The 14,692-nt window shown below is 43.4% G+C and overlaps 1 protein-coding gene across 1 annotated transcript; it reads left to right on the top strand.

Moving 5' to 3' along the window:
- Positions 1-264: 264 nt before the first annotated feature.
- On the top strand, positions 265-5,421 carry LOC130517833 (uncharacterized). Its single transcript, XM_057019987.1, has 4 exons — positions 265-894; positions 1,810-1,887; positions 2,397-3,044; positions 5,372-5,421. The coding sequence occupies exons 1-4, from the start codon at positions 279-281 to the stop codon at positions 5,419-5,421; spliced, it is 1,392 nt and encodes a 463-aa protein (XP_056875967.1). The 5' UTR covers positions 265-278.
- The last annotated feature ends 9,271 nt before the right edge of the window (positions 5,422-14,692 follow it).

The raw sequence follows: 14,692 nt of genomic DNA, 5'->3' as shown, positions 1-14,692 counted from the left end.
GCCCCTGCAAAGAGAAAAGGCGGCTAGCCCTCTCTGCGTCAGAAAGTTCGAACGTTCGTAAGAGGTGAGCCTTCAAAATGCCATACCTGTTCTCCGGCGGTGGCTGTTTAAGAATGCCTCCCACTCTGGATGCCGTAGCACTCCCAAGTGCAGAAACCACATAATAATATTTGGTCTCATCTGCGGTGATTTCTCGCAGCGCGAACTGTGCCTCCGCTTGAGCAAACCACGCAGTTTCCACGCTGTTTGTGTTTGCTCAACAGTGGAATTTGAGAGGGATGAAAACTTCGACGGGCAAACCGGTCATGCATGCAGAACTGCTAAAAAAGTTATTAGCTGCAGTAGAGCAGCCACGTAAAATAGCTGTATGTAAATGCACTGCACATACTAACAACACAGATGCAATCTCACAAGGCAATGCCTTTGCTGACAAAGCCGCAAAGGCTGCAGCAAATAACAACACACTTCTTGATAATGATGAGGAAGAATCATTTACCTTAGAACCTGCAGATAATGATATTCTAAAAGAAATGCAACAAAGTGCTCCAGAAAAGGAAAAGGCCACGTGGAAGAAGCGAGGAGCCAAACTGGATGACAAAGGACTGTTAACCATAGGCAATAAACCAATCCTTCCCCGGAATATGCATAAATGGGCAGCATTAGTGAGCCATGGGCCATGCCATGTCTCAACAGGAGGGATGGTACAGATGGTTAATGAACATTATTACACTATAGGACTTCATACATACTTAAAAAAATTTTGTTCACAATGTGCTATTTGTGTAAAACACAGCCCACAGGGAGCCCTTAAGGCCCCTGCAGGCACTACACCATTGCCAAATCATCCATTTCACACAGTTTTTCTAGATTTTATTCAGCTAACACCATGTGAAGGTAAACAATATTGTCTAGTAGTGTTAGATGGATTTTCTTCCCCACGGCAAAAGCAGATGCACTGACAGTAGCAAAAGTTTTATGTAGAGAGATCATTCCCAGGTTTGGCATCCTGAAGGTCATCTGGAGCGACAATGGAAGCCATTTTGTAAATGAGGTAGTGAAAACTGTAGGAGTAACTTTGGGAATTGATTTGAAGAATCACTGCGCATACCACCCTCAGAGTGCAGGATTAGTTGAAAGAGTCAACGGTACTATTAAGAACAGACTGAAGAAGTGTATGGACGAGACAGGAAAGAACTGGATGTTTTGTCTCGACCTGGTGAAATTATGGATGCACATAACACCACACAAGAAAACAGGCATCACACCCTTTGAAGCATTATATGGGCGGCCTTATTGCCTACCATACTTTGCAACAACAAATGAGCTAGAACATGTTGAGGAAACAATAGCAGATTATCTGAAAAAGGTGTTACTTAACCGATGTGTGAATGCTGTAAATGTTCTGCCTAGTCCTGTGTCTTCCACAGATTCCACCCCCCAGGAACCCATTCGACCGGGCGACTACGTGTGGGTGAAGAAGTTTGTGCGAAAGAGGTGGAACACGCCGAGATGGGAAGGTCCTTATCAAGTACAGCTGACCACAAACTGCAGTTCGAGTGGACGGGAAACTGTCGTGGATACACCTTTCCCATTGTAAGAAACAGAAAATTCTTCCAGGTGAAGGCGAGGGAGCAGTGGCGGACTCTCCGTAAACGGCTGACGGCCTGTATAGGTCCAGCAACGGCTGAACCCCGTCGGAACCTGAGAAGGAGAGTTAAAAGGAAATGAAGTTGTTCTTCCTAATCGTGGTGAGTGCTGTGACGGCAGGACTCGTGAGTTTCGGCCTTTGGAATTTCCGACAGGAGGGAGGTAATCAGGGACAGAATGATGCTCTGAGACAGGATGAGAGCTACGCGCGCGCTAAACGCACCGTAGTTAGCCACTGTAGTATCTGACCCGTTCTATGCAGGCTTTACATCTGTAAGGCCGTAATGTGTTTAGCACCCAGCCTAAGCACCATATTAGGACATGCTCCACATGTGTGTCCGGTGTCTTCCTCCTTTATGTAAAAGGAGCTCCTAAAAGATGACACTGGAGCCTGTGGGCCCCTGGTTGTTCTCCATATGAGGATGTGTAGCATGAAGCATCTTCAAGTATTCCCTTTTTTGGTAATAACTGAACGCTATACCATTGGGTTGGCCATATTGTATAGCGTGAGGTCATCAGTAAAGAATGCGTTTACTCGACTGTATAAGAAGGAGGTGACGATGAAGACACCTCGGAGTTCTTCACCATCGGGACCGCGAAACCTTCCTTGGACAATCTGCAGTGTTCAATTGATACCTGACTGTTCTCTCCAATAAACATCTTTGATAACCAAGTCGGTGTCTGCGAAGATTCCTTCCTCATCAACACATCTCGGCTACCACCAGGAGAAGATTCACAACACCACTTAGGACATTCATGGTTAGAACAAGATCCAGAGTCCCCACACATTTATGGTTTGAATACATGGTGGCGCTATGCTAATTTCACAGCTCGGACACAGAATCATTCTCGTTGTTACGTTTGTTCTATGCTACCAGTTTCCGTGCATACACCGCGAATAACTGCTGAACCAATGACAGGGAGTGAAGGACAGTGCTTTGTCCACATAGGGCTAAGCCGTGACCCGAACTTCACAATCAAGTTGTTGGATGGAACGTGGTTCACTCGCAGTAATTGCACCCAAGAGCCACTACGGACAATGGCAGGGAAAGCCAATAGATTCAGATTCCCTGTGCTAGGTGCGATAAATCCCACATACTGTTATGCACGGAGTGGTGGTAGAGACTTGGGGTCATTACACAAGGATGTCTGTAAAGTTGTTTATACGTCATGCACACTGGGAATCAGTGATGATGTGAAGTTAAACGTTATAACTGGTCGGTATTATCAGGAAACGTGTCTACAGCAACATAAAAGTTCCGAGCAATGCGAACAGGAGTGTATTGATGACCCCCGGCACCTCTGTGGTTACTTTACCTTAGATGAGGCAACACAGAAGTGTCCAGAAGGTTATAACTGTACATGTAACTATCCCACATTCACGCCAGAAGACAAAGGTACGCAATTAGTGGATAAGGGATGGTGGTTATGTGGACACAATGCGTATGCACACCTACCAGCAAACTGGTCAGGAGTGTGTGCTCCTGTACATCTCAAAGATCACACAATTATAATCTATGCCAACAACACCGAGAACATAGCACAGAAGCGTTTTAAACGAGATTTGAATGAATACGAGTTCAAACCACACGACTCAGTGTGGGGCACAGATGTACCACAAGAGTTTAAACACTGGACAGATGGAGAAAAGGTCTCCATTAGCCTTTTTCCGTGGGTAGGAGTGGCAAAGAACATATTGAGATTGGAAACGGTTGATTATAGGCTGAAAGTGTTTACTAATTTGACAAAAGTTGCTCTCACAGGAGTCAAGGAAGAAATGACAGCGCTAAGACTGATGACCATGCAGAATAGGATGGCCTTAGATCTCATAACGGCCCCCAAGGGAGGAGTTTGTGCAATGGTAGGAGATTACTGTTGTACGTTCATCCCAGAGAATGATGCGGATGGTCACCTGATAGATAGCGCATTGAGAAATTTAACTAAGCTACATAAAGCTATGATTGATGATGGTAGTCCCCCACCAGATTGGCTTACAAAAATGCTGTCGGGGTGGAGGGAACTACTGTTCAAAATAGGAATGATGATAGGGATAGTACTGCTAGTATTAGCCATACTAGCTTGTTGTGTAGTACCTCTTGTCCGGGGTTGCATTGGCCGGCTCGTGGGATCAGTTGTTACTAGTACTATGCTGCAGGTGGAAGAACGATCTCTACTGGACGACGATGAAGAGGAATCAGAAGAAGAATGGATCAACGTAATACAATATGTAAAAGAACTGTTTAAGATGTCTTAAGCTGTACCCATGTTGAATTCTGAGTGTAAGAAATGTGTTTCTAGGAAAATGACGTAATGCATTGAAATTTCATGAAAATGTAAAGATGTAATACTGATGATGAGAATCTAGACGCATTTAACGATAAACAGGAGGGAAATGTGAGAAGAATTATTGTTATTGTTGTTATTAGTATTATCTTTAAATGCTATTGTATGTAGATTTTGAGTGTTGAGGAATGTTGACAGGAGAAGAAGAACATGAGAATTCAAAAGTACTGATGCTGCTTACAACCAAGCCCAGCATCCAGATGTATCCTGTTGGTCAAGATTAGAGAAGTTCGTTAAGATGGGTGGAGAGGTCAGAAGGCAATGAGATATGAGATCTTGTTTGGACACCCATTCTGTTTGCACCAATAAAGGAGGTGAGCGAGCAGCAGACGAACGGAGTTGACAGAGGAAGCTTGAACTGCTGCTCGGCTCCCCCTTGCAAGGAACTCTTGTTGTTTGCGTGGTTACTCTGAGTCTAGTGAACGAACAGCGCGGGTGATCAAAACTTCATCCTCACAATAACTAGGACACTTCAATTGACAGTGACAACAAAATGTTGGAAATTGCCAATGTGCAGAACTTTTGATTAAACAAGTGTCTGCTTACCTTTTATTAGGGATTGTCATCAGTTGTCCTCTGAAGTGACCGGTGTTCAATTCTTTGCCTCAGATGACTTCTCCGTCTTCATCACGTCAGGGTCACCAAATTGTTGGATCGCAATATTCTCGAGTGTGTCACTGCCAATCCGCGTGTTCTCTGAATGAAGACTCCAAGGAGAAAAATGCCAATTTCAAAATGTATTTAGCAAATAGAATCAATTCAAGATACAAATATTACAGACCTCCAGGCCAGTTCAAAACCCTACAATAACAAAGTCAATTGTCAGGGCATGAAATCTGACAACCTAACTATCCCTTGACCCAGTCTTTTATAGAAACAAATAGGCAAATCATTTATGCTAATCCAGTCCGATGTTGTATTCAGATTGGATGACCTCGTCTTCTCCTTCCAGTCCCATTGGATGCTGGCACGGTCCTTGTTCTCCGTTGTTTTTAAACTCCAACCCAGCAAGAAGGTATTTTTGAAGAAAAGCCAAATGTTTCCCGTATGGCCAGGTCAAAGTTCACACTATTCTTTCAGATGAAATATCAACACCAGTAAACTATACTGTCCAGTTTTACGATGGGTCATACAGTTATCTAAACAACAGTCATGCATGGAAGGGCGTTAGAGTTGGAACAGAGCAACTCGGCAGAACCCTGCGTGAATCAACAAAAGACACAGGCACACAGGTGACCTGGCAAGGGAGAACGAGCAGCAGTTTACTCTAGAACACCCTCCGTCGTTCTGCTACTCCGCTGCAAACCTCCTCCGTTTATTCACATCAGGTTGTTGTTACTTTTTGGTATTTCATCCACCCCCATTTCTCTCAAGGTTTCAGATAAGCAGTCTGACAATAAATCTGGTATTCTGGACAAGTATATTAAATGAAGAAAAGTGAAAAACACTCTGTTTCTTAGTCATCTATTTAGGTGCTAAACATACAAATGCATTTAAGAGATAATAATAGAATAGTTATTCTCACATTTACCTCCTGTTTATTCGTGAATGCATCATTATCCATAATACATCTTTTCACTTTTATGAACATTAAATGTATTACTACATTTTCCTAGACAATACATTTCTTACACTCAGAGTTCAGTGTGGGTGCAACTTAAGACATTTCAAACAGTTCTTTGACATTATGCAAAGCATTAGCCCAATCTTCTTGTGGATTCACTTCTTCTCCTTCATCCAGTAGAGGTCGTTCTTCCATCTGCAGCAAAGCACTAGTAACAACCGAACCCACGAGCCGATCAATGCAACCCCGGACAAGAGGTACTACACAACAAGCTAATATGGCTAATACTATCAGTACTATCCCGATTACTGACCCCTTACTGATCTTGAACAACAGTTCCCTCCATCTTCAATTCATGCTTGTAAACCAGTCTAATGGGGAACTGCCATCGTCAATCATTGCCTTCTGTAATTTGGTCAGATTCTTCAATGTGCTATCTATTATGTGGCCATCTGCATCATTTTCTGGGATAAATGTGCAAAAGTAATTTCCTACCACCGCACAAACTCCTCCTCTAGATGCTGTCAATAGATCTAAGGCCACCCTATTCTGCAGTCATTAGTCTCAACACAGTCAGTTGTTCTTTAACACCTTTAAGAGCAACCTTTGTCAAATTAGTGAACACTTTCAGTCTGTAATCAACCATTTCTAATCTCAATATGTTCTTTGCCGTACCTACCCAAGGGAACAGACCTATAGCAATCTTTTCTCCTTTTGTCCAGTGTTTCAACTCTTGTTCCCCACACTGAGTCATGTGGTTTGAAATCTATATTTAAGTCTCTCCTGCGACGTGACTGTGGAACGGTTCTAGCATTAGCAGCATAAATTATGACTGATCATTGAGGTGGACCGGAGTGCACACTCCTGACCATTTGTGTTGTGTCCACAAAGCCACCAACCGTAGTTGATCAAATACGTGCCATTCTATCCTGGTGCGCCTTGTGAAGTTAGCATAGGGCCATCATGTGTTTAAGCTGTAAGTATGTGACAATTCTCTACTGGGATGTAACCATGGATGTTCTAAGTGGCTGACTACAGTACGTTTTGTACGTGCATGTTGGCTATTTCGCTCGAAAGTAATATTCTGTCCCTGATTACCTCCCTCCTGTTGGAAGTTCCAAAGGCCGAAACTCACAAGTCCCTCCGCCACAGCACTCACCACAACCAGGAAGAACAATTTATTTATCTTTTTTTTTTTTCCTCCTCAGGTTCTGACGGGGTTCAACCATTGCTGGACCTATACAGGCCATCAGCCGTTTATGGACAAACCGTCACTGCTCCCTTGTTTTCACCTAGAAGTGTTCGTTGTTTCTTACAGTAAGAAAGATGTACCCACCTGGGTCGTGCCGCTATCTGCACAGCTGTAGGTGTCTTCAGCAGGATCTGGAGCGGACCTTCCCAGCGTGGGTCACTGCACTTGGCTCTTCGAATGCGCTTCACCCACACATAGTCCCCCACATCATTGCTATTATCTTCTTCCTGGGGAGGCAAAGGCATATCTGGCAGATTCTTTGAACATCTTGTGCTTGCAGCATTTTTCTCATGTAATTTGCAACTGTCCTTTCTACTTCATCTCCTGTCTGACATACAAACATACAAAAATAACCCACACAGCACACAAATAACACAATTAATCAAATCCAAATAACATGCAAAAATAACCCACACGAACAAAGAGCACACTTAGTCAAATCCAAATAAACACGCAAAGTAACCCACACAAAACAATGAACGTCACAAATCAGCCCCAAATCCCTCCCCCCGCAACAAAACGTTAAACCAAATAAAGGTGATCCTAGTCCTCCTAGAGGTGCAGTTCACTCACACACTCGCACTTTAGATTGGACCCCACACGATGATACCTCTCAGAGGTAGACAGGAGTGACAGCATGCACGATAAACCCGATGCGGAGGGCAAAACAGCAGCCGGCCAACAACAACGGGAGGAAAGCGCACTAGAGCCGGCACCTGTAACAATTTTGCCTGTTAAGAGAGAAAGCAATTTTAGGTTCCTGACAATAATTGCCCATATGGTGGAGCTAAAAGCAGCCGCTACGTACCGTCAGGTAAAGGAAAAAAATCTCTAAAATGGAGACGCACACCGAGCCACTATAGCGTTCCCGCTAGCAGGGCTAAACAGCTGATGAACCAAAGACACCCACGGCTCCCCAGTTCTGATGACAGCAGACCCAGGTGCGCATGGTATAGCACGGCCTGACCGCACAGCAATCAGATGAGGAGGACCAAGTGAGCTGTGGCGTGGCACCCAAAAGCTCAACAACAAGACAGAGCAGCCCGTGCAGCACAGTCTCCTTTTAAGGGGAACGCCACAGCTGCAACTGCCCCAACAATTAAGGTGATGGGCAGAGCATGAGCTCCATGCTGCCACACAATCACTTCTGTTTTGGAGAAAAAAAGGGTATCCATGCCCAAACTAACGTTTCCTTGACGAGCAAACGTCAGTACAGTCAAATTGTGATTGCAACTGTTAAACGTGATATGTGTGCGTCCTTACTCATTGTGTCCTGCAGAGGGTAATGTTCACGGTGCGTCATGGACGTGACGTCACTACCTATGTACCTGTTCCGGTATAGTTGTGAAACAGAGCGGCAGCTCATTGCATCTCCCTGTCTGATTGATTAAATATGCCTAGAGGAGGCTAAAGATAATTCTGTTATCTGAGAGTTTGAATCTCCACCGCAAGGCACTCCGCTCAACAGGTTATGGGCTCAGGAACGCAGGCTAGAGCAACAAGTAAGTTAACAAAAGAAATTAACTGTTAGCCAAGAGAAGCTACTAGCTTGGTTTGAGTGAAGACGGCGCTGAGAGTCTCACGTGGAAACTAAAGACAGTGAGGACACGAACATTCTACAAGCTGCACAGCCCAAATTTTTGGAGATAAAGTGAACTGAAAAGAGAACGTTAAAATGGCCACAGCAGGAACGCCCCAGCAGATTATATTCGACGGAAGTGAAGATAAGTATGATCTGTGGGAGACAAGATTCCTTAGCCGTCTACACATTCTTAAGCTAAAAGACACCATACTGCGAGTGCCCACGGACGCTGCATTAGTTGCAGACCCAGGGAAGAACGCAGACTGCTATGCTCAATTAGTGAATGCACTCGATGATAAGAGCCTGTCTTTGATTAGACATGAAGCTGCTGAAGATGGAAGGAAAGCTCTCAAAATTTTGAGGGAGCACTATTCTGGAAAGAGCAAGCCTAGAATTCTCAACCTGTACACATCCCTGACCACCATTCAAATGGCAGAAGGTGAAACTGTTACTGATTACATGATAAGGGCTGAGAATATTATTTCAGCTCTTCGTGATGCAGGAGAGGACATGAGTGATGGGCTGCTTATAGCAACTATTCTGAATGGACTGCCAGACTCATTCAAGCCATTGGCTGTCCATGTCACACAGAATGAGGACAACGTGACATTCACAGACTTCAAGAGAAGACTGAGAGTCTATGAGGAGTCTGAGAAGATGAGGGCAGACTGGTTCTGCTGACAGTGTGATGAAGACTAGCTCAAAGCAAAGCGGACAAGGCACCAAAATACACAAGAAGGATGGGGATGCCACTCTGACGTGTTACAAGTGTGGACAAAGAGGACACATCAGAAGCAAGTGCTGCCAAAAAGTGTGGTGCAGTCACTGCAAGAGCAGAGTCCCAATGCAGGAAAAAGGGAAAAGCAGATGGAGCCAGGAAAGTTACCGAAGAAAAAGAAAGGGACATCGACGACGAGGATCAGTGCTTCACGGCCAAGCATACCAGCAGTGAGAGACCATCAGCCAACGTAAAGAAGAAGGGGATCATGGTGGACGCTGGAGCAACGTCTCACATTGTGAATGACATCACCAAGTTCCAGAGCTTCGACAGCTCATTCCAGCCCGACACCCATTCAATCGAGCTGGCAGATGGAACAAAGTGCAGCGGGATGGCTCAACGCAGAGGGACAGCGCTGATCTACCTACTAGACACCGATGGACGTCAGCACAGAGCCTGGCTGAAAGACGCACTGTATATGCCAACCTATCCACACGACATCTTCTCAGTGGCAAGAGGGACAAATGGTGGAGCTACAGTCACTTTCAAGAAAGGGGACAGTCACATGATCACCAAAAGTAACCACAGGTTTGATTTTCATGAAAGTGGTAACCTGTTTTACTTGCCAACAGTTGAAAAGAATGTTAATGGTGATAAATGTAATGTGTGCCATGACATGCAGACTTGGCATGAAATTCTTGGGCATTGCAATTTTGAGGATGTGCAAAAATTACTGGATGTGGTAAGAGGCATGGAGATAAAAGGCAGTGCAACGAGGCCAGCACAACTTTGTGAAATTTGTACAAAACGGAAATTCACACAGACAAGGAACAGAGAGCCAGACAGAAAGGCTACAGAACCTTTACAATTGGTTCACACTGATTTAGCGGGTCCTATGAGAACCCCAAGCATAGAGGGTCACAAATATGTTATGTCTTTTACAGACGACTACTCAGGTGCTATAACAGTGTACTTCCTGAAATCCAAAAGTGATGCTACACATGCCACAGAGAGATTCTTAGCAGACTCAGCACCTTATGGGAAAATAAAATGTCTACGGTCAGATAATGGAAAAGAGTATACTAATAGGGAATTCAAAGCGCTGTTAACCAAAAATGGCATTAGGCACGAGACATCCGCACCATACTCGCCTCACCAAAATGGCACGGCCGAGAGGGGGTGGAGAACTCTCTATGAGATGGGCAGATGTATGCTGTTAGACAGCAAGTTACCAGACAAGCTATGGAATTATGCTGTACAGACAGCAGCCTACATAAGGAACCGGTGTTACAGTAGACGCACAAAGAAAACACCGTATGAGATGCTAACAGGCACGAAACCGAGCATGTCAAAACTTCAAAAATTCGGATCTATGTGTTTTGCCTACAACCCACAAGAGAAAGGGAAAATGGATTCAAGATGTGTGCATGGTGTTTTCATTGGTTACGATAAGAATAGCCCATCTTATCTTGTGTACTATGCAGACACTGAAAAGGTTCAAAAGCACAGGCTGGTAAAATTCACAAACAAGACAGACAATGACAAAGAAATGCAGACACACGGGCCACACATCGAATGTCATGACAGAGAGGTGTACCCCAAGGTACTTGACATTATGGAAAATGATTATGACAAAATGGGAAATGCATCAGGTCAAAGTGTTCAAGGTGATGTTTCTGAGGTTGAAGTCGAACTGCCAAGCACTGAGTATGTAACTAGGAAGAATCCACCTAGAACTAGGAGAAAGCCAGTGTGCCTGCAAGATTATGAGACTGAGGATACAGAAGACAAACTGGTAACATGTGTAGACTCCTGTTATAGAGCTGTCTGTGACATACCACAAAACTACCAAGATGCTATAAGGTCTACCAAGTCACAGCAATGGATAAATGCAATGAATGATGAAATGCAGTCACTTGAGGAGAATAACACATTCAAAATCACCCAGTTGCCACCAGGCAAAAAGGCAGTGAGGGGTAGATGGGTGTATACCCTCAAGAGTGATACTGATGGGTCTGACAAGTATAAGGCCAGATTTGTTGCAAAAGGTTATAGCCAAAAACAAGGTATCGACTATGAGGAAACTTTCTCGCCTACAGCTGACATGACCACTGTTCGAGTTGTGTTGCAAAAGGCAGTGCAGGAGGATTTAGTTTTACATCAAATGGATGTGAAAACCGCATACCTGCACGCACCCATTGATTGTGAGGTCTATTTGGAACAGCCTGAAGGTTATGAGAAAAAGTCCAAATCAGGAGAAAAACTGGTATGCAAATTACAGAAGTCACTGTATGGTCTTAAGCAGTCAGGCAGGAACTGGAATACTCTGTTACATGCATATCTCACTGAAAATGGTTTTAAACAAAATCCTGCTGACAACTGTCTGTACACAAGGGAAAAACAAGATGAAAAAGTGATTCTGATCGTATGGGTTGATGATCTGATTATCGCTGCAAACACTGAAGAAGTTGTGAAAAGTGTCAAAATTATGTTCACTGAGAGATTTAAAATGAAAGACCTGGGAAAACTGAACAATTTTCTGGGAATAGATTTTAAACAATCAGATGGTCAAGTCACAATGACACAAGAAAGGTATGCCAACAAGATCCTATCAAGGTTTGGTATGCAAGATTGTAAGCCTCGAGAGACCCCATGCGAGTCTAAACTTGAATACACTGATGGTGCTAAGAAATTGGAGAATCCAAGGGTGTATAGAGAGGCAGTGGGAAGTTTGATCTAACTGGCAACATGCACTTGACCAGATTTAAGTTTCGTGGTCAGCAAACTTTCCCAGCATTTCTCAGAGCCAAGTGAAGAGCACTGGAACACTGTGAAGCACGTGTTCAGGTATTTAAAGGGGACAACAAACCATGGATTGTGTTTCAAAAAGGAGGACACGGATGCACTAGGTCTAATAGTCCATAGTGATGCTGACTGGGCAGCGGATGTCACAGACCGACGTAGCACCACAGGTTACTGTGCCAGTCTTAGTCAGAAAAGCTCTCTCATTTCATGGAAGAGCAGAAAACAACCAACAGTAGCACTATCTACCTGTGAGGCAGAATATATGGCCTTAGCCTCAGCTATACAGGAGTGTATGTACTTACAACAACTACTCAAGGGAATTGATAAATATCAGTATGCCCAAACCAAGGTGTTCGATGACAACCAAGGAGCTATTGCACTGGCCAGGAACCCAGTTAACCGGCAAAGGTGTAAACATATTGATATAAAATATCATTTCATACGTGAAACTGTGAATAGTGGGAGGATCTGTTTAAAGTATTGTTCCACTGACAACATGGTTGCTGACTTGATGACAAAACCAGCCACAAAGCTAAAACTCCATAAGTTTGCACAGTATTTGTTTGGCACATAAAGTGCAAGAAGAATGTGCCAATGTGTTTTTTTTAAATTTACTTTTGCACTGAAGACCAAAGGGAGAATATTTTTGTTTATTTTCTACCACTGAGTGTATCACAATAAGCAAAGGTCGAGTGGGGGTGTTAAACGTGATATGTGTGCGTCCTTACTCATTGTGTCCTGCAGAGGGTAATGTTCACGGTGCGTCATGGACGTGACGTCACTACCTATGTACCTGTTCCGGTATAGTTGTGAAACAGAGCGGCAGCTCATTGCATCTCCCTGTCTGATTGATTAAATATGCCTAGAGGAGGCTAAAGATAATTCTGTTATCTGAGAGTTTGAATCTCCACCGCAAGGCACTCCGCTCAACAGCAACATTAGCTTTAATACAATCCTGATGCGATCCCTTCTGTTTTGGAATTAAAGTGCGTCCAGGCCCAAACTCACATTTTCTCGATGAGCAAACGTCAAAAAAGTCCAAGTGTGATTGCAACATTAGTTTTCATATTATCATATTACATTCACTTTAAAAAAAAAAAAAAAAAGTGCATAAATGCCCAAACTCACGTTGCCTCGACGAGCAAACGTCAATAAAGTCAAAATGTGATTTCAATATTAGTTTTCATATTATCCTAATGCGATCACTTCTGTTTTGGAAATGAAGTGCAGCCATGCCCTAACCGACGTTACCTCTACACGCAAATGTCAATCAAGTCAAAATGTGACAGCAACATTAGTTTTCATATGATCATGTAGCATAAACTTTTAAATAAAAAAGGTGCATACATGCCCAAGCTGACGTTGCCTCCATGAGCAAACGTCTATAAAGTCCAAATATGATTGCAACATTAGTTTTCATTAGGGGTGGGCAACTTAAGCCTCATGAAGCAGTAAGGCTTTTCTAACAATTGTGTCGAAAAAGATTCAAAGCTTCGAGACTTCAGTGATGGTGACATCTAGTGGACAACTGAAGCCATAGCAACCTCTAAAGAGCACGACTGAAGCACTGGCACTGTTTCAATCCCATGACACCAATAAAAGTTCATTGTGTGGTCATCCAGGTTTTTTGTTCATTCATACCAAATAATGATTATATTGTCATTACAATAAAATATGCAGATACTTTCCCCCTTACTCTAAAACACATTCAAGATTAACCTAAAGAATAAATGCAAATTATATTAAGGCTTCAGTGTTGGTTAAGGGTTTGTTGAACACTTTGAGATTTATTTAAAAACTGTACTTAAAGTCCCTAACAGGATTAGAGATCCTTCCTACTTTGCAAATGATCACGGTGTTTGAATTCAGAAACATTGTTTTTGTTTGTGTGAAGTGTTTTGAAGGAAAACCTTTAAAGATAATAGTTTGTCATATGTTTGATTTGGAATGATTATTCACAGAAGCAGAAAAGTTATTTGTCCTCACAGGTTTTTATTGAGAAATATCTTTTTTTTCTACTGTTGCAGGCTTCAGTCTGCTCCTCTTCTGGCTGACCAGCTCCCCAGCGTTGGAAAATATCCTTTCACAGGGAACAGATGATTCTGGGATGCACAGATACTTGCATGCAAGTTTCTACAGCATTGGATATAAAGTCTTTCGTGCCACCCAGTACTTCAAGGGATCCTCAGCTCTTGTCAGAATTTGTTCTTTCAAGTATCTATGACACAGACAGTAAGACAATGAATGACTAAATAATAATTTTAAAAAAGCGAATGTTTCAACAGTAATCAACATGCATACCTCTGGATCTCCACTGCAGCGATGGCAGATGCACTGCTGGTGCGGTGCTGAGACTCTACATAGTTGTCCAGTAAAGCCCACAAGTTGTGATTTTGCTAACTAGCACTGGCAGATGTTGTTGCAGTCTCCAGTGGCACATGTTCTGCCGACCCATCAATAAGACTGGCACACTCTTGTGTCAGCCTGTCCACAGCAGCCTGAGCATTGCTTTGATTCGTAAAGCCAGCCTGTTCAAATCATGGATCCAAGAGGGTTGCCACAGACAGGGAGTTCACCTTTTCCAAGCCAATGAATTTTTCATTCAAATTATTTCTCAAATGGTTGGCAAGCGTGGCACCAATACAAGGAGCCATTTGGGCACACTCGGCAGAAATGACAGCATTTTGGCTAAAGGAATTGACTTTGACCCTGACTCTCCTTTCCTCAGAAAGCTCAACAGTTGCCTGATAGAATGGCCTTAAAACTGTTAGGCAATGGTTG

Source organism: Takifugu flavidus, chromosome 2 (genome assembly GCF_003711565.1).
Source record: "Takifugu flavidus isolate HTHZ2018 chromosome 2, ASM371156v2, whole genome shotgun sequence".
Classification (NCBI taxonomy): domain Eukaryota; kingdom Metazoa; phylum Chordata; class Actinopteri; order Tetraodontiformes; family Tetraodontidae; genus Takifugu; species Takifugu flavidus.
This window is presented reverse-complemented; position numbering and strand designations above follow the sequence as displayed.

Bases quoted from the DNA above. Each gene is read 5' to 3' on its own strand.
- LOC130517833 (XM_057019987.1), top strand. From the start codon at position 279: ATGAAAACTTCGACGGGCAAACCGGTCATGCATGCAGAACTGCTAAAA. The intron at 1,888-2,396 runs GTATCTGACCCG...AACACCACTTAG, and splicing joins CACCGTAGTTAGCCACTGTA to GACATTCATGGTTAGAACAA. The intron at 3,045-5,371 runs GTACGCAATTAG...TCAAGGTTTCAG, and splicing joins ATTCACGCCAGAAGACAAAG to ATAAGCAGTCTGACAATAAA.